The sequence below is a fragment of the Eubalaena glacialis genome, chromosome 15 (assembly GCF_028564815.1).
Source record: "Eubalaena glacialis isolate mEubGla1 chromosome 15, mEubGla1.1.hap2.+ XY, whole genome shotgun sequence".
NCBI lineage: Eukaryota > Metazoa > Chordata > Mammalia > Artiodactyla > Balaenidae > Eubalaena > Eubalaena glacialis.
This window is the reverse complement of record NC_083730.1, coordinates 81,879,948-81,900,795: the sequence shown is the minus strand read 5'-3', so window position 1 is coordinate 81,900,795 and position 20,848 is coordinate 81,879,948. Positions and strand designations below refer to the sequence as shown.

The following is a 20,848-nucleotide window of genomic DNA, read 5'->3' as shown; positions in this document are numbered from 1 at the left end:
TCCTTTGCCTTGATCTGGCTCACGACCAAAGTGAGACACTCAGGTTGGATTTTCCCCAAAGCATGTTCAATACCCCCGTCCCACTTCCTCGAGTTACCAGGAGTTCCTGGATTGCCCTCAAACAGGGCGCAAAGGATTCTCTCCAGGAATTTATACTGAACAGAGTCCCTCAGTTCCCAGTGGCAGCAGAATCCAAATCTTGCTGATGTTTCACAACCCTCCACCCAGACCATCACCTGCTCAGTGACCTCCAGGGTCTTCCTAGGTCACTTAGTCAAGGGACCAGCCTTCTATGACCTGCTGCTGTGGTCTGAGCCAGGGTGGAACCAGGAAGTGGGGCCTATATTGACGGGTGTTCGGGTTCAGCCCTGCTGGAATTTCCACATTTTTTTTTTTAATAAATTTATTTATTTATTTATTTATTTTTGGCTGCGTTGGGTCTTCGTTGCTGCGCGCGGGCTTTCCCTAGTTGCGGCGAGCGGGGGCTACTCTTCATTGCGATGCACAGGCTTCTCCTTGCGGTGGCTTCTCTTGTTGCGGAGCACGGGCTCTAGGCACGCGGGCTTCAGTAGTTGTGACTTGCAAGCTCTAGAGCGCAGGCTCAGTAGTTGTGGCGCCCGGGCTTACTTGCTCCACAGCATGTGGGATCTTCCTGGACCAGGGCTCAAACCCGTGTCCCCTGCATTGGCAGGTGGATTCCCAACCACTGCGCCACCAGGGAAGCCCTGCACGTATTTTGTTAACTGTTTGTTTTAATAGTGAATGTATTCAGTGCAAGCTGTTTGAGTGTTGTCCGTGTAGGACAATGACGTCCTAGCTCAGGGATCAGTGACTCCACTCTGTATGCTCATTTATTGCATCAAACCGTATTCAGATTCTTTCCCCAGATAGGCCGAGTTGGGTCAAAGTCATTTTTTCCTCCTCTATTTACAAATGGGTATCAGCAGCCAAAGCCACCTCCACACGGAGATTCTCGGAAGTCCACAAAGCCCCACCCCACTTCTATTTTCTGAGGGTCCCAGGATGTTTAAAAGGTAAAAAGTCCAAAACATGATCACCAAGCTTGTTGTGCATTTTAAATATTTACATTTAGCAAGTTAACGCTTTTAATAAACACACACAGTACAATGCAATATAATAGGGATGGGCCACAAGATAATTACAGGATTTCTCAAAATTAATTCGTAGTGCACATGTACATTCTGGTCTGGCAATGGGACCAAGTTTAAAGTTGTCTAATATTCTGATCATCTTGTGAGATCATTGTGACTACAAGCATCACCTCATTTGGAGAAAGCAACAGCAAGCTAACTTCAAAACCCCTTGGGACTTCCCTGGCGGTCCAATGGTTAGGACTCCCTGATTCCACTGCAGGAGGCGCGGGTTCAGTCCCTGGTCAGGGAACTAAGATCCCACATGCAGCGCTGCAGGGCCAAAAACAAAAACAGAAACAAAACCTCACCTCCAGAGGCCCTTGTCTGTGAACCCAAACTGTGATGAGTGTGACTCCCAAGCACCCCCTTCCGTAATCATCCTCCACAGACTACAGAACACGGACCATTGAATCAGGGGGAAAGAGAGAGAGTGGGGAAAGAATAAGCCATTTCAGTCTTCTGTGGAGTTATTATAAAGAATGAATCACTTTAGAAATCATGCTTTGAATACACTACAAGGAAATTATACTCCAAGGTACTTAACACTGTTGGTTAAGTTTTATAAGTAGCAATTTTTTAATTGCACGGATGGGTACATACCTGCTGGCTTGCGGGCCCGTGGTTCTAGAAACTGAGCTGCCACAGCTCCCGACCGGGTTATACTTGCTGCTCTGAGTGGTGGTACCCACCGATTGGAACAGTGCCGCCTGGGACTGCAGCTAAGGGGCCGCAGCCTGGTGTGTGGCATCCAGGCCCTGGTTCGGATGGCCCGCTGCCCGGCTCAGCCCCAGCGTGCTGCCCTCATTTTAGAGCAAGCCAAGCAGGGCAAGTTGCTGCAGGCCTGTGAGGGCGGAGCTGGCCCTGACACCAACGGTGAAAGAACGAGAACTTACTTGTTTTGTACAGGTTTGGGCCTCAGCTCCTAGATTCGTTTCCTAGAGCTGTTTTCAGGAGGAAGCACCACAAACTGGGTGGCTTAAACAACAGGAATTTATTATCTCAGAATCTGGAAACCAGAAGTCTGAGGTCAAGGTGGCTACGGGGTTAGTTCCTTCTGAGGGCTGTGAGGGAAGGAGCTGCTCCAGGTCCCTGTCCTTGGCTTGTAGATGACGGTCTTCATGTTCACATGGCGTTCTCCCTGTATACGTGTCTGCCTCCTAATTTCCCCTTTTTGTAAGGTCACCAGTCATATTGGATTAAGGCCACCTTAATTACCTCATTTTAACTTAATTACCTCTTTAAAGACTCCAAACAAGGTCACATTTTGAGGTCCTGGGGTTAGGGCATCAAGGTATGAATTGGGAGAACACAGTTCAACTCCTAACTGTTCCTAATATGTTCTGTGTCTGGCAGGCACCCCCCTCCCTGCTGTCAAGCTCTTGTCCCGGTTTCACTGTGAGGCTCCTGGCTGTGACAGCCCACGATCGGAAGAGGGCAGGGTGCCCGGCCTCTATTTCTAGATCTGCCAGATTCTGATGTCTAACGTCTATCTTCCTGCCTTAAAATCTTCCCTCCACGTTCCCCCCCACTCCCACTCCTTGCTTCCCAACGTCTGCTAAAAGGCTCACATCCTCCCACTTACCTAGACCGGAAGCCTCCAAGTCATTGTTGACTTTGTTCTTTTCCCTCCCATCCTCTCATGCTACAAGGCTCTTGTCCTGCTTCTGGCACCCCAGCTCCCATCTCCTCCCTTCCTGTCGTCTGCTCCTGCAACTGTATTTTGCACCCTCCTGGCCCCTCCCCTGCACTGGTGCAGCAGCCCCCTCCCGGGTCTCTGAGCCTTCACCCTCTCCCTCCTGTAGTCCCAGCAGTCACATATTTCCTAAAATTCAGCTTCGATAATGCCACCCCCTCCATAAGGCAGCTTCTCCACTGTCTACTAAATCAAGGCCGAAGTCTTTGGCTTAGCATTTAAGGAACTCCACAATTTTGAAATGCATTTATTTATTTATTTATTTAAACATCTTTATTGGAGTATAATTGCTTTACAATTTGAAATGCATTTAGACCTTATATTAAATAGCTCAAGCTGCCAAAACAACAACCACAGACTCAGCAGCTTAAACAACAGAAAGTTATTTCTCGCAGTCCTGGAGGGTGGTGCCAGCATGGTCGCATTTGGTGAGGGCTCTCTTCCTGTCTTGCAGACAGCCACCTTACACAGCCTGTGCACACAGGGAAAGAGAGAGAGAGCGATCTCTCTTCCTCTTCTTATGAGACCACTAATCCTATCAGATTAGGGTCCTGCTCTTATAACCTCATTTAACCTTAAGTACCTTCTAAAAGCCGTATCTCCAAATATGTCACAATGGGAATGAGAGCTTCAACATATGAATTCGAGAGGATACAATTCAGTCCATAGCAGACCTCAAATGAACATGTTGTTGAACACGTAGTGTGTGCTGGGCACCGGTCTAGAGACTGGCAAAAGAGCAAAGTGGATGGTGAGTAAGCAAAAAACTGTATCTATATCTAAACATCTATAAAGATATATGTAAATCTATATAAGATAAAGAGATATAACTACGTACATTCATGTGCAAATACATATACACTCACAAACTACAGGCAGTGATAAGTGCTATGAATAAAAATAAAGCATGATAAAGGGGCAGAGAGTAACAAGGATGGGGCGCTGTTTTAAAGAATGATCAGGAGTGATCTCTGACTCAGCAATGTTTAAGTGGATGGAGACATAAGTAAGATAGCTTAGCTTTCAGCCACCGGAATTTAATCCTTCAAATCAGGAGTCTGCAAACTTTTTCTGTAAAGGAGAGGATAGGAAATATTTTTGGCTTTGTGGGCCATCCCATCTTAGTCTCCATCACAACTTCCCCACTCTGCCCTTGTATTGCAAAAGCAGCCGTAGACAATATGGAAACAAACAAGGTTGGCTGTGTGCCAATAAAACTTTATTCACAGACACTGAAATTCAAACTTCATGTAACTTTCACCTGTCATGGGACATTATCCTTCTTTTGACTTTTTTATTCAACAAGTTTAAAATGGGAAAACCATTCTTAGTCCATGGGCTGTACCAAAATAGATGGTAGACCAAATTTGGCCCACAGGGCCACAGTTTGCAAACCCCTGCTTCAGAGCATGCAGCTAGAAGGTGCTTCTCCCAAGAGAATGGGGATCACCGTAGGGCCTAGAACACAAGTCCCTGGCACACAGTACGTATTCAGTGTGTATTTGTTGAAAGAGAGAAAGCAGGGAGGGAAGGAAAGGGGCAAGGAATGAGGGTGCCGGGGCTCCTACAAGCTGAATTCCTGGCTCAGGGCCCCAGGCTGACATGACCTCACCTGCTGTCTCCTCTTGGGTTGCGAGATCATTTCCTTCCATTTCCTCAGGGCCTCTCTGCAGGCTCCCCAAGCAAAGAGGTGTTGACAAAGCCTTTGAAATGCCCAGGAGCTCAGAGCCTCCTTTGCAAATTTAGGAACAGGCATCGAGGAGCCCTCCCATAGAACCCACTGAAATCGAGTCAGTGTCTCCCGCGACCTGAAAAGCTTCCATTGTCTACCCCAGACACAAATCCAGAAACAAACACACACAGCCACAGCCCAAAGTCCACTTGTGCCCCATCCCCAGCTTAACAACCCACAAGTGCCACTAATCTGAATTTTTAGCTTAGGTCCCCACTCAGAAAAGTCATTTGCATCCCCCATGCAGGTCCCTGACTGCTATATTAATCTCCCCATTTGTCCCCTCCTGAGTCAGCTAATATTACTGCTGGCTAATTAAAACATCAAAGCCCAAGTACAACAGCCCTGCCAGAGGCCTCCTAATGCCTGGTTTCAAGTGGGCAGTTCACACAGCCTGGGGTGCAGAATGGCACACCTCGCGCCTGGGCCCCCAATTACTTGTCTCGCAATGACCACCCCTCGCACATCTGGACCCTCAGCACATGGTCTCTTTTACTGCCTGTTATCTCACTCCCTCCGCCGTGCCAATGATTGCTGCCGGCTGCCTGCCCACCGGCCACGCCCCACCCCTCTCTTCCTCCCTCCTTGTCAGGCTCCCCGCCCTCCTGCCCTCCTGTCACCTCCACGGGTCCTGGGCCCGACCCCACCGCCAACACCATGTCTGTTATCCCCACTGTGGGATTCCAGCTGCTCCTCAACCTCCAGGGTGTTAAGAGAGAGAGTTTCTAAACAGGCTAAGTGACGCCCTGCCTAGGGAGGACGGCTGGGGTGCCTCCCACGCGGGCAAGGTAGGATTTTATTTTCTCAAGGATGCAGGTCGTCGGCACGATCAGAGGAATTTGTCACCACAAAGGCCTGCCCAGAGGTGACCTCCATCACCTGGACATCTGCTGGAAGACACAGGAGTGGAAATAGAATCCGAAATAAAGAAGTTTAGGTTGTCTGGACAGGCCTTCCAAGGAAGTGGAGTTTGGACGTGGCTTCACGTGGGGACATAAGTAAAATAACTTAAGAGTTTAGCAGGATAGAAGGGCAAATAGGGAATCTGCCTATTCCCTATTAGGGAATTCACCCATATCATTCTCCTGCTGCCGGGGTGGCAGTACAGTAGTCACGCTTATAGCAGTAGCCGATGTAACGGACTACAGGTTTTACTAGTAGCAGAGTAATGACACCAGTAGTGATGAAGAATGGCTAACATTTAGGAGGCTGTTGCAATCACCCCAATGAAAGATGATGGAGGCTTGGACAGGGTGCTGGCCAGTAGATGGAGAGAAAGGGGACCAAATGGATTCTAGAGTTATTTAGAAGGCTAAAATGGATGGGAGTCAGGGATGGATTGGGTGTGGGAGATAAAGAGGATGATGCCCAGGAAGCTCCTCCCTGTGGTATATGCGCAGATGGTGGATGGATGGTGGTGCCCAACACTGAGATGGGAGCCACTGGGGATGACTGGGCCTGGCCAGAGCAGGGAGGTGTGGAAGACCATGCGTCATAGTACCTTCCTTTTGTTCTCTGCCATTGCTGCCTGCACTGTTCCGGCATGATCTTTAGCAGTGGCATGCTGTCACCTGCCTCCTGTTCCCCAAACTCCAACATGGCAGCGTGGACGCTTTAGCACAGAGCTCCTCTTCCTTGGCTGGAAAGGTGTCTATGCCTCTCACTTCTCTGCCAGCAAGACTGTGCTCCCACTTCTTTGCTTGGTTAACACCTGCTTATCCTTCGGGTCTTGACTTAGAAGTCAAATACTCTGGGTCAGGCACCTCTTCTGTGTGCTTCCACAGCCCCCTACACACTGCCAATGTCCCGTGTTATGGCACCCACTTCACTCAATTATAATGGTTCATTAAATCACCATCCCCATTGGACTGTGAACTCCATGAGGGCACAGATCACATCTGTATGTTTGTCACTGTAGCCCTGGCCCTTACTGACTTGCCTGGCACATAGGAGATATTCAGTAAACATGTGCTGAATGAATGAATGAATGAATGAGTGAATTGTGCATGATCGTCAAGAGGCAGGATAGTCAAACAGTTAAGGGCATGGTTTCAAAGGCCAGACTGCCAGGCTTTGACTCCTGGCTCCAGCTTACTAGCTCTGTGGTCTTAGACAACTTAGTTAACCTGTCTGTGCCTCAGTTTCCTCATCTGGAAAATGGGGATGATGTTGCTTGGAACATAGCAAGTGCTCATTGAACGCTAGTTTTCAGTAGTTGTCCTTGAGAGTTCCCTGTGATTTCTGTCCTAGGCTTAACCTGATTTAATCCTAATTCACAGCTCCCTGCCAGCCTGAGCACCTCCAAGCTGATGAGACGTGGACCCTGCCTCCTTTTTGACTTCATCTCCTTGTACTCATCCCCACTCATCCACTCCAGCCACACTGGCCTCCTTGCTGGTCCTTTGAACTGAGCAAACTCATCCCTACCTCAGGGTCTTTGCACTTGCCTCTTTCCCCTCCACTTTGTCACCATTACCTCCCTCTATATTATATTCTTATCACCACCTGAAATTATATCGTCCACATATTAGTTTACTTATTATTTATCTCTGCTTCTCCCAAAACGATGCTCCAGAATGACAAGGATCCGGACTGCCTTGTTCACCTCAGTGTCCCCAATGCCTAACAGTGTCTAACACATAGTAGGTGCTCAATAAATACAATTTGAATGTGTGAATGCCCTGCCTCAAGGTCACTGCCCACTGCTCTACTCTTTGGCCTGAGTGATGCAACATTGTCTCATCTTCTCCCCTCCCTTGCTCGGCTGTTGCATCAGGGGGTGCCTGCTGCCTGTCCCTTAGAGTTGCTGATGCTTGTCTGATGCACGAGCACACCTCTGCCCAGGCAGGTAGACAACCACTCAGAAACACCCAAGACAGAATGTGATCCTTATTGATGAAGTTCAAAATGGATGGGCCAACATTTGTTAGCCCAGGCTTATCCCCGCTCACCTACTGGACAGTTTGCTCACAGAGGTGAAGATAAGTGGAGCACTGAAGACATTCAAGATGGAGAGAACAGTAAGTGCAAAGGCCTGAGGCAGGGACACGTTTGGCCTTTTTGAAAAGCAGAAACCTGAAATCGGGGGAAAGTATTCTATGCTTTAAACCTTTCTCACATAAACTTTTTGTTTTCCCAGTACTTGCCCGAAATGGTGAGTTCGGTCTATGGCAGGAAGGCCCAGAAATCCAAGTAACTTGACCCAGCCTCAGGTTTGATTCCTCCGCCCTGAGGGCTGTTATCATTTGAAGAGACTGACAATGCTCTTTCAGTCACTTATTCATTCCACAAACTTTCATTAAGTCCCTGCTATGTGCCAGACCCTGTGCTAGACGCCAGAGAGACCACCTTTGAGTTCCTGACCCCTCTCCCCAGAACAGACCCTGAAACATTCTTCCACGGTGCCTCCTTCTGCACAGGTAGAGGGGCCAGGTTCCCAGCTACCTTGTATGTGTCCATCCCAGAGAGTCACAGACAGTTGGTGACTGGCGACAGATTCCAGGAAGAGCATCACCTCTCCCCATCCCAGTGGAAACAATCTTCCAGTGCCCTCAAATACATAATATCTCATCTTTATTCTCTCCTCCAGCCCCCTGCCTCGGGAAAACAGTCTCCCATAAAGAATGGCAGCCCCTCCAAGTGCCCTCGCTTCCTCAAGGTCAAGAACTGGGAGACCGACGTGGTTCTCTCTGACACCCTCCACCTTAAGAGCACGTTGGTGAGTACCCCAGCAAGGGGGAGACCAGGGTTTCTCAACCCCAGCAATATCCACACACGGGACTGGGTAGTTCTTGTCGTGGGGACCAACCTGTGCATTATAGGATGTTGAGCATCACCCCTGACCTGTGCCAACCAGATGCCCGTACCCCCCCCCACCGAGCTGTGCCAACCAGATGCCCGTACCCCCCCCCACCGAGCTGTGACAACCAAATATGTCTTCAGACATTACCAGATGTCCCCTGGGTGGGAGATTCACCCCCATTTGAGAACCACTGGTGGATACTTACTTGTGCAAATACTTTTTATTCGTGTCCCTTGTACTCAAAAGGGGAGTTGCTTGTTCTAAGTACATTCTTTTTCTCTCACACAATCCGACCACTGATGGAGTTTTAGACAAACCCTTCTTGGTTTTCAGTCTGTCCTCTAAATTTTATATATTTTTAAGTCAATCAACCAATCTATTGTTTTACATTGTTCTGGAAAATGGGCCTCTTGGAGGAATGTTGTATCAGTTAGCTATTGGAGTGTAACAAACTTCCCCCAAAATTAGTGACCTAAAACAACCACCACTTACTATTTTCCAAAAGCCTACAGATTGGCTGCGTGGTTCTGCTGATTTCATGCTTCTGCGATCATCTGAGGGGTCAGCTCTCGGCAGGCTGGTCTAGGATGGCCCTGGCTGGGATAACTCAGCTCTGCTCCATGCGGCCTCTCATCCTCCAGCAAGCTAGCTTGGTCTCCTTCACATGCTGCTTGCAGTGTCCTGAGAGAATGAGCAGAAACGTGTGAGATCTCTCGAGGTCTAGACTCAGAATGGGCACAGTGTCACTTCTGCCATATTCTATTGGCCCAAACCAGCCCAGATTCAAAAGGAGAGGGAAGAGGCTTTACCTCTTGATGAGAATTGCTGTAAAGTCACATAGCAAAGGGTGTGAATACAGGGAGGGGAAGAATTAGGGCTATGTTCTGCAATCAACATCCCACAGACACATTCTAACAAGTTACTATAATCACTCTACTAGCTCCTTCTTGATCAACATGGGATCAAAAAATATTTGGGGATTCAGCACCAATGGTTCTGCTTCCCAGGGAATGGCAGTCACAAAGCCCCTCTCCCCCCAGTTAAGTAGGGCAAACACATTCAGAACCTTAAAATGCTGCTTATCCTTTCCTTACCTGGGCTGATAACCAGGTCCAACAGTGATTAGAAGCTGGTATGTGAGAAATCCGCTTTGGGAATTAAAGCCAGGGAAACTCCACCACGAATGTCAGATCCAGGTCCACAACCCTACACGTGCCACAGTTGGGTGAAACAAAGTAATAGCCCAAATCTCTTTTCCTTCCAGGGTACGGGATGCACCGAGCACATCTGTATGGGGTCCATCATGCTTCCTTCTCAGCAAATACGAAGGCCTGAAGACGTCCGCACAAAAGAACAGCTCTTACCTCTTGCCAAAGAGTTTATTGATCAGTACTACTCGTCAATTAAAAGGCAAGTTCATGTCTACACTGGGAAGACCGGGTACTGGGTACAGAGACTTCAGGTCCAACTGTGCAGACAGTTGAACCAAGACCTGAGCATAAGGCCTCTGCCTACCATGTACAGAGGTCAAAAACTGGTGGCCCAAGGGCCAGATCTGGTCCCTAGAAGTGTTTTTGTTTAGCCCGCAAAGTGTTGCTTAAAATTGAAACTTTTCAAGCAATTCCACGCCTGGGTATATCCCCTAAAGAAACTCTCACACTTGTTCACAAGAAGGCCTGCATAAGAATGTTCACTGAAACATTGTTAGAATAGGAAAAAAAATTAAAGAGCCAACTGGAAACAATCTCAACTCCATTGATAGGAGAACGTGTAAGTAAACTGTGGCATTTTCTGTAATGGAATACTATACAGCTGTGAACACGAACAGGTTAAAACTCTGCATGTTCATGGAGATGAAGCTTCTAAATAACTTTGAGCAAAGGAAAAAAAGGACAGGTTGTAGAAGGATACATTCAGGACAGCCCCATTTACATCAACTTTTTAAACATGCAGAAAAATACTATACGTGATTTAGGGGATAGATACACAAGTGGCAAAAATATAAACAAAAGCATGAGAATGCTAGATGCCACATTCAAAACAGCAGTCACTCCTGGAAAGAAAGTGGGCTACAGTGCAGAGTAGTTCCCAAGGAACTATAATATATTTTCTTATTTATTTATCATTTCTTAGGCTTGGGACATGATTCATTATATTATTCTCTATACCTTTTTGTAAGCCTGAACCTTTTCATAAGAATTTTTTAACTTTCTAAAATTCAGTTTATTGCCACCATTTAAAAATTAGAAGAGTTCCCTTTAAAAATAAGATTTCCAGTTTCTCTTGAAAGAAGATCTGGCAGTACCAGCCCCCCCATTCCTATAAGACAACAGCAGGCTAGAGCAGAGTTGGGGCTGCCCCCTTTGGACCAGGTGTAGGCTCACCTGTTGGCTGCAGTCCCCAGCCAGCCAGTTCAATCATATGTACACTGCTGGGCCTTTATAGGCATTTGAGTTTGCCAGTCTCTGCTTTATGTTCAAACTCTTGTGTACAGATATCAACCCAGACTCTGTGGCTTCTGGCCTCCTGTAATAGCTCACTCCTTCCACCAACCTCTAATTTAGTAGAGAGGGTGATGCTCCCATGTCTCTTCTCTCTTCCCTCTTCCCTCAGATTTGGCTCCAAAGCCCATATGGAGAGGCTGGAAGAGGTGAACAGAGAGACTGAAAGCACCAGCACCTACCAGCTCAGGGACACAGAGCTCATCTACGGGGCCAAGCACGCCTGGAGGAATGCCTCCCGCTGCGTCGGCCGGATCCAGTGGTCCAAACTGCAGGTGGGCAGTCAGCCTCAGATACTATGAAGAGCCCTTTGGTGGGGTTGTGGGGGGGAGGAATGAGCTTTAAAAAGTGTCAGCTCCTAGCAAGGGCACGTGGTGGCTATGGCGAACTCTCAGATGGTGATCATGGGGTCCCAAATTCTCAGATCATGACTGAATCTGGCTTATATCTTATTTAGCCCAAACAATCTTTTTTAAAAATTGAATTGGATGTCTCTAGGTAGGGCTTATACTCTCCAGTTTACTACAGACCCCACTTGCCCCTTTTGTCTTATACCTCCTGTCTTTCCTTATTTACATTATCTGCCTACTACCTAAAAGTATTAGATTCTGTGTCGCCTGGTGTGACTTTTTCTTCCTCTAGGGAATAGTTTCATTTTGGAAGTAGATTAGTTATCAATCTTGGGGGGGGGGGCGGGGTGTCTGATTTTTTTGTTGTTGTTTTATTTTTAAGCCCCTAATCCCTAGGAGCCTCATAGGAGATACAGGCAGCCCATTTAAAGTCTCTCCTCTGCTCACATCCCTTTCCTACATTCACTTACACTCCATGCCTACTTTTAGGGGATTTTTCTTGGTTTGATTGGCCATAGTTATTAGGGTAGAAAAAAAGATAAAACCCAGTTTGGGGCTCAGTAATGAGATGCTCACTACTCCAGGGGGGCAGCAGCCGGGGGTGGGGGGGCTCTGGGCGCTCCTCCATTGGGAGGGCTGCCCTGGGGGTGATGAATGGGGAAGGAGGAGGTGATCATTCCCACGATATACCCCTTGCAGGTGTTCGATGCCCGCGACTGTACCACGGCTCACGGGATGTTCAACTACATCTGTAACCATATCAAGTATGCCACCAACAAAGGGAACCTCAGGTGAGCTGACCCGCTTAGGGGAGCGGAGTCTGTTGTCACCCCATCGTTGACCCTTGGGTCTGGCGTTCAGTCCCCTGTGAAGGAAACGTTCCCCCTCTTTTCCCGGGGACAGGTGTCAAGCCGAGAGAGGTAGCCTGGCATCCTCGTTCTAACCGCCATGTGCCTTCTCTCCCGGGAGAAACAGACTCCCGTGTGGTTTGCAAGACTACAGCAACCAAAATCACGTTTATCCCACAGTTCAATATCACCCACGGCGGAAACAGGAAGGGATGTTTCAGATTCCCAGGAATAGGAAAATCCCATTGCCGGTGGTGACCTGCTTTTACCACCTCCTGCTCTGTTGCCTGGAGCTGCCTCTGAGGCTCCCTGGGTTTAAAAGGCAATTTCTCTTCCCGCTGCTGTGGGGACCACCGTTTCTGGTTCCACCAAGCTGAGCCACCCCTGGGACTCCTCTTGCCCCCCCGCGAAGAACAAAGCCACAGGGTACAGGCCAAGGCAGGAAGGCGCCAATGTGAGCTGGTGGCTTCCACATTGGCAAGTCTCAGCTGGGAGAGGAGCAGCTAGAAGGGAACAGCTGGGGCCCCGCAGACAGGCGGTGACAGTTGTTAATCCTACTCCCTCAGTCCTGCCCCTGCATCTGTTCCCAGCAGCTGAGGACCAGCCCCATCTTGGGGCCATGCAGGACCACTGCAGGGATATTCCCACAAGCCCTCAGGCTACACTGAGCTCATCCCCAAAGTGGCCTATTGGCATTAAGCATGGGCTTTCTTGGACGAGTCTCTTCCTTGAGAAGGAAATGGTGTTTGCCAGCTGAGCCCACCAATAGGAAAAGACCCTGCAATTTAAGCCCAGGGCCTGCTTGGGAAATTAGTATTCAGATCTTTTTCCTAAAAGATCTCACCCCTCAGAAAACAATAAAGAGCCCTCCTGCATATCCTAACATTAAAGGAGGGCCCAGTCAAGGTCTTGGCCTCAAGGGGTTTATGGGTTATTTTGGTAGCTTTCAAATGGTGCTGTGATGGGGTAATATGGGGTGGGGATCGCCACAGGGTAAGCAGTGCACCTTTGCTTTTTTCAATTCTGTATTGGGGGGGCGGGTCTAAATGAGATATTCTATTGATGAAATATTTGGCTAATTTTTTTTTTTTACAAGTTTGAAACTACACATCTGCACACGATGAGAGGCCATAAGGGAATGTATACCATGTATGGAAACTATCTAAGCATAAAGGAGGAAGGTGGACAAGGGAGATGAAGGGAGGGAGAGAGATGTAATTCAAACAGTACAGGGCATTAGACTTGCCATTTTGCGACATTATGCTTAGGAGACTTGGGAGATGGGAGGTGTAAACCTGTTCCATGTCTTCCATTGGGCTCATTCCCACACACAGAGTAAGCATCCCACCCCACTGTGTGAGATTCTGGAGCTTCTAAACACACTTTTTAAATATAAATAAACAAAAACAAACAGGCTTTATCTGCTGCTTAACCAAAGAAACAGCCATGTGGTTTAACGCTGGAGGGAAATGCTCACAATTTTACTCAGTCTGTGTTCATCTCCAATATGGCACCTTTGCTAAGAGATTTTTAAGAGCATCTTTGGCTCTATATGACTTCCGCCTTCAGCCTGGGTTCTAGACTTACCCCGAGGTGTGACACACCACTCCCTGCAGTATTAAATGCAGTATTGTCTTGTGCAGACAGTATGACCTAAACGTGCTCAAAAGGAGGCCCTGGGAACTAGATAAGACAGGGGATGCTGTGTGGAGAAAGCAAATTTGAATCGGGCCTTGAAATTGGGTACATGACAGCAGAAACAGACTCCAACCAAGGGAGCAGCAGGGCAGGGTTCCAGGGGCAGGATGTGAATGGGAGCAGATCTGTGAGCATTGGGTTGGACCTATGACATCATCCCCATGTTGACACAAGCCAGGATGTGGTTTCCATAGCCTAGGACTTGGTCCGTGGATGGAACTGATGAGTCCAGATAACAGGAGCTTCTGGCAGGAGATAATATCAAACCACTTCGTGAAAAAATTACTCTCCTTTCCATTTGTTTCGATCCTTCTGATGGTACCAAAGAGGATAAGGCATCATTAAACACCCCTCCAAAACGCCAATTTCCCTTTTAACAAAACGAGAGCAGGGCTCCAGTGAGGTGCCTTCCGTAGGCAACCACATGTTTCTACAATTTAATAACAGCACACGGTCTCACAGTTGCCTATTTAGGTGGGCAAGGCCAGGGGCGATCTTCAGTTTTCCTTCAAAGTAAATAAATATGAGTACAAAAGGAAGTTGATCTCTTATTAATCGTAAGTCTGTAGACTTTGCTGTGGTACAGGGGGTGAGCAAATGGGACAATAAATAATGATGGTGGTAAAAGAAAGACTGAAACTGGGAATCAGCGGTGAGCTTTTAAAAGGAAACAGGATCTGATGGTTTTTTCCCCTGAGGATTACCTGCTGCAAAACAACTTTCTGGAAAACTGGCCCAAGTCAAGATTGTTTGAAAGTCTCCAGTTAGAGAAGCATTCTCTTTCCTTCAGTGAGCTGGCACCAGGCCTCCTATCCTCCACCCTTCCTCACCCAGCGGTCCAGTGAAGAGACAGAGCAAGGTCCCTCCCCTTCCAAAAGCTGCTCCGTGGGCCCTGAGCCTTATGCACTCATTGGCCTGGACAACACTTTTTCCAGTATGTCCCCAAAGTGCAAGCCCAGCCCTGGTGCCAAACGTCCCCCTCTCTCCGCCACAGATCTGCCATCACCATATTTCCCCAGAGGACCGACGGCAAGCATGACTTTCGAGTCTGGAACTCCCAGCTCATCCGCTATGCTGGCTACAAGCAGCCTGACGGCTCCATCCTGGGGGATCCAGCCAGCGTGGAGTTCACAGAGGTGTGTGCCCCCACTCCTCCCCCAGCTGGTCTCTCATCCCCCCAAAATGTCTTTATCCACAGACTTCTCTTAGTTTAATATTATTGTAGGGAGAGTGGTCAGTGAGGTACAGCTTACTCATCTCCAGAGCTCCTGCTCTGTTTGCCTCTAGTCCTGCTGGTTCTGCTACAGCTGGTCATTTGGTCATTTTCATGCCATTACCTTGCCCGACCCTCATGATGGGAACTATTGCCCCATTTCACAGATGAGTAGACTGAGTCTCACCAAGGCCAAACACATTATCCAAGGCTACTAAAGGACCAGAGGAAAAGCTAGAAATACAGTTCCAATCTCCTGCCTTCCCCTGGGAGGAGAGGAACTGACATGTGGAAGCCATGTCTGGCATCATCTTTTCTGAGTTGGGTAATATGTCAGACTCATATCCTTCATTCATTCATTCATTCATTTCCTTATACAACATTTCTACCCACCCAACCTCTCTCTGGACAGACTGGACTCTCTAGTACCGCCACGGTTGCTGGCAGCCCAAGTCAGTTCATAAAAGCCACTAGGAACACAAATACCACCTTCTCCCCATCCAGGGCTCCTTCCAGGTGGTGATGTGGACAGACAGCACAGGTAAGGCCTGGAAGCTTCCACCAGCTATGCCCACAGGAGACATAATAGGCAGAGCCCATGCCTGGAATATCTCACGCACACAGACCTGGTACCCCTTTTATTTGTCACCCACTCAGCTGCCATTCTGCTTTATCTTTGTTCTTTCCTCAAACCCCCCTCAAACTCCACCCCACGAGGGAGCTGCTTAGGCCAAGGGCTACCCCACACCCTCATCGCTGCTGACTTCATTTGCAAGTGGTTTTTCTTATTAAAATATTATTATCCTGGGGAGGGGGCTATAACCAGGGCGACCAGGAGTCAGACCTGTGTCTTTTAGCCTCAGCCAGACTCTCTGCTCCACTTGGCTGACCTCTAACTGTGTACTTGGCTGACCTTGTCCTTGTGGCCGCCGGAACAGAAACGCCATGCCCTCTCCCTCTCCTTCTGTCTCCAGAAACCTCACTGACACAACATGTTCTCCTAAACCCACGCTTCTGTGCTTCCTCTGTCTACTAACCCAGCAGAAAGAGTCACCCCAAACATAACCACAGAACTGTAACTTTCAAAACTCCCTCACCCAGTACGGCAGCCACTGGCTGCATGTAGCTAGTGACCACTTGAAATGTGGCGAGTCCAAACTGAGACATGCCCTAAGTGTAAATAACACCGTCTCAGAGACAGAGAACAAAAAAAGAGTGGAAAAGATCTCATTAGTAATTTGTATCTTGATTACCTATTGAAAAATAATATTGTGGATAATATCGGGCTAATCTATTTCTATTTATTAATAAATTAATACACTTATTGTATTAATATAGTTAATTTTATTTTAAACATCTTTAAATATATTAATATTAATAATTTATTTAATAATTTATTATTAATCAGTTGGTATTTAATTATGTTATATATTATAAATTTTTATATTTTATTGGATTAATAAATGAATTGCATATTTAATTTTAATGTCAAATATACTATTAATATATTAATACTATTACTGTTAATATATTAATACTATTACTATTAATATATTAATATTATATATACCATATATATTATATATATGCCATATATAATATATATTAATACATAATGATATTAATATTTGATATAGTAATGCTTTTAGTACAGTATTAATAAATTACTGTAACTATAATTAATTACTATTACTATAATTAATATCGTGCTATAATTCATAATTATTTAATTTAATTTAATATTATTGAAATTAGAACTTTTTAAAATGATATATTATTTAAATTATTTTCACCTGGTTTTGCTCTGGTTTTTTTTTTTTTTTTTTAATTTTTAAAATGTGGCTGCTAGAAAATTTTAAATTACTATGTGGCTCGCTTTATATTTCGATAGGATAGCTGCTCTAACAGATGCATTTTATGTGGTCATTCTGAGAGATCTGCCCTCATCAAATCTGGTACATTTTCTTCATGTCTTAGGCACCGGATGCAAACACTTCCGGAGCAAGTGCGTAGGCGTGCCCAGCCCTGTGCGAGGGCACCACAGATGCAAGAGTCAGTTCAGCCCTTGCTCCGGGAGTTCCCAGTTGGCAGGGAAGACCTGGAAAACATAACCAAGTTAGGGGCTGGAGGACACGTTTGCTTTCTGTCCCATGGGACCACAGAAAGTTACACTAGTTACGTGACGATGTCAGGGAGAACTTCATAAAGAAGGTGGCCGTGACCCAGAGCCTCCAGGGGGGCTGCTGGTGGGCTTGCACTGGGACCTCTGCCCCTCCCCCCATAGCTGTTGTGTCTGGAGGGTCTGGGGCATGGCGGCCTGACCTGGCGGGTCTGGTTGCAGATCTGCATCCAGCAGGGCTGGAAACCCCCAAGAAGCCGCTTCGATGTCCTGCCACTCCTGCTCCAGGCCAACGGCAATGACCCTGAGCTCTTCCAGATTCCTCCAGAGCTGGTGCTGGAAGTGCCCATCAGGCACCCCAAGTAAGAGGGACTGGCATGGGGTGGGTGAGGGTGGGTGGATTTACCCAGTGCCCCTCTCTACCCAACCCTGCACCCCCGGCTCTCTCTCCAGCCCAGACAGAGGCTGAAAGGGGGTCTTGGTTCCTACCCTCACCATGGGGCCAGGGCAAGGTGGGCTCCCTCAACATCAATAATTCCTCCTTCACCAGCCTAGGGACCACCATCTTTTCTGAATCAAAATCTCCCTCCTTATAAGTCAGATAGAGAAAGACAAATACTGTATGATATCACTTATATGTAGACTCTAAAAAATACAACAAACTAGTGAATATAACAAAAAAGAAGCAGACTCACAGATATCGAGAATAAACTAGTGGTTCCAGTGGGGAGAGGGAAGGGGAGAGGGGCAATATAGGGGTAGGGGATTAAGAGGTACAAACTATTATGTATAAAATAAATAACCCTCAAGGAGATACGGTAAAACATAGGGAAGATAGCCAGTATTTTATAATAACTATAAATGGAGTATAACCTTTAAAAATTGTGAATCACTATATGGTACAGCTGTAACTTATATAATATTGTACATCAACTATACTTCAATTAAAAAAAAAAATTCTCCCTCCTTACCCCACTCCTAAGCCATCAACCCGGACCTGCCCTTTTTCCAACCCTAAGGGCTGAAAGAGCAGAAGTACATCCTGTGTCGTTGTGGGCACAAATTTTCAATGGAGGGAGCCATTTAAAACTCTACGTGACCTGACGCAGCTCAAGGTCAAAAGCAATTTGGGGCCGGGATGGGGCTGTGAGGGCTGTGCCCAGCAGCACAAATAGAATTTACACTTTTCGAGAGTAAAGAAACTCCACAGTAAGACCCTGGCCTCAGGGGCAAAATTGATGGAGGAAGCACCAAAATAAAAAAATCAATCATCAAGATAAATAGTATTTTAATGTCATATTTTTTAAAATAAAAATTAACTTTTTAAATATATCAAAACTTTAAACAAAGACCAGGTCAGGGCTGAAATTAGGGGGAAGCAAGTGAGGCGAGTTAGGGCAAGGTGGGAGCCTGTCTTTATTTAAAGTTTTGATATTTTGTTCGTCATGGATTTTTTTTTTTTGCATTAATTTTGATTTTTTAAAAAAACATTAAATTAATTTAGAATATTGTGTAAATAAATGAATAGTATTGATCCCTGGGTTTGTTGATGCCCCCTTAAATTTTGCACCCAAGGCCAGTGCCTTACTTGCCTCACCCTAGTCCAGGCCCTGGAGAGGGAGCAAGTGTCCTGAGGCTCCTGACACTGCCCAATATCTGGGAACTTACCCAGTCTCCCTGGTGAAACTTGGCCTTCATTCATTCATTCATTCACTCATTCAATACTGTTTATTATTCCCAGTCTGGGCCAGGCATTGTGCTGGGTTTTGTAGATGACTTGGTCCCCGCCTCCGTGGTGCTTTCAGTCTCAAGGAGGAGATCAGTGACCCAAATAACCACTTAATTCCAATAAAGTGCTGCAAAATAAATTTTATGGTACCTAGAGGCATAAAGCTTCCTGACCCAACCCAGATCAGGCTATAAGGGAAGCCTTCCCAGAGTCAATAGCATTTTAGCTGAGAATGAAAGGTGGGTAAGAGCTGATCAGGCACAGAAGGAAAAGAGAAGGAAGGAACTGCTGTGCAAAGGTCCTGAGGTCAGAAGGAACTCAGCAATGCTGACTTTCTCCTGGATTCACCTTCAGGGTGGGTTTAGGAGATAAACAGCAGCCCAAGGCAATGGTTCCCAGGCCTGGATGTCCATCCAAATCACCTGGGAAACATGTTAAAGTGCATATTCTCAGGCCCCAGCTGTGGAAGCTGTGATCCCACAGGTCTGACATGAGCCCAGGAATTAGGTTCTGGCATAGTAAGTCCCAGTCAGTCACTGGCATTTCAGCATCCCCAGACTAAGGATATACCTCCTGCGTGTCTTCCCATGAGGCTCCTGCCCCATGGTGAGCTGGGCTGTGTTGCTCTCCGCAGGTTTGAGTGGTTCAAGGACCTTGGGCTGAAGTGGTACGGCCTCCCCGCTGTGTCAAGCATGCTCCTGGAGATCGGCGGCCTGGAGTTCAGCGCCTGTCCCTTCAGCGGCTGGTACATGGGCACAGAGATTGGCGTCCGCGACTACTGTGACAGCTCCCGATACAACATCCTGGAGGTGAAGTCCCTACTTGGTCATCATGATGCAGAAGCAGAAGGCAAAGGGGATGGGCTCAGCCGTCCTGCCCCACAGCTGAGCTTTGGGGCTTGGAAACTGGAAGAGGTTAAAACAGAATCTGCAATTCTGGGGATGCCCCCTGGCCTTTCTGAAGCCTTCCGTGGCACTAAGAGTACGTGTACTACAAAAAAAAAAAAGAAGAAGAAGAGTACGTGTACTATGTGCTCGACACCACTGCAAGCACTTTGCATGTATTAGGTGCTCATTTAATCCTTACCACAACCTCCAGGTGTGATCATTCCCCTTTCACAGATGAGGAAACTGAGGCCTTTGGGAGGGTTAAAATGACGACGAGCTCAAGATCATACAGTTAGGGAGTGGCAGAGCTGGGATGTGAACCCAGTCTGGCTTTTTTTTCTTCCCCCCCAGCAGTCTGGCTTCATGATCTGAGTTCATAAGCATTCTACTACACTGCCTGTCAGTGTCAAGCCTTGTTAGAAGGTTTTGAGAACGACCCATGAACATGGGACATTTTTGGTCTCTTTTCTTAAAAAACAAGGCTTGGCAGTGATTCCCCACCACGTACGTTTCTGGGTGGAGGTTCTGATTCTCTCCAGGGCTGAGTCATCCTGATCTACTAAAGAGTGCTGGGGCGGACTGCTCCCTGGAGCTCCACTTTGGTGAAAGCGTCAGGATTGCTGTGGTTTTGTCAGCAAATGTTGTTTGTAACCACAGTCTGCTGTGATTGGCCTTGTTTCAAAAGAGGACACTGAGAAACAGAGAAGTTAAGTGCTGAGCCTACGTCACACAGTAAATAAAGCACAGGGCAGAATTCGAACTCGGAAACAAACGTTAGGTTTATATCGTTAAAATCCATGGGTGTTCACCTGAGTGGACCTGAAGGGCATTATGTTAAGTGAGATAAATCAGACAGAGAAAGACAAATACTACGTGATCTCACATATATGTGGAATCTAAAAAAGCCAAACTCCCCAAAACAGAGAGTAGAGTGGTGATTACCAGGGGCTGGGGAGGCGGGGCAGGAGAACTGGGGAAGATGTTGTGGAAGTGTGCAAACCTGCAACTAGCAGATAAATAATTCCTGGAGATTTAATGCATAGCATAGTGATTATGTTCAACAATGATACTGTTGTAAATTTCAGAGTTGCTGAGAGACTAGATCTTAATTGTTCTCACCAC

At 46.9% G+C, this 20,848-nt stretch overlaps 1 protein-coding gene across 1 annotated transcript in view; it reads left to right on the top strand.

Annotated features, from left to right (window-relative positions):
* Nucleotides 1-20,848, top strand: part of NOS1 (nitric oxide synthase 1) — a 183,764-nt gene that overhangs the window by 122,571 nt on the left and 40,345 nt on the right. The window contains 7 exon segments of the mRNA XM_061170420.1: nt 8,169-8,297; nt 9,646-9,791; nt 10,995-11,157; nt 11,932-12,023; nt 14,773-14,914; nt 17,333-17,472; nt 19,474-19,648. Of these exon segments, the coding sequence (XP_061026403.1) occupies nt 8,169-8,297; nt 9,646-9,791; nt 10,995-11,157; nt 11,932-12,023; nt 14,773-14,914; nt 17,333-17,472; nt 19,474-19,648 (987 nt within the window).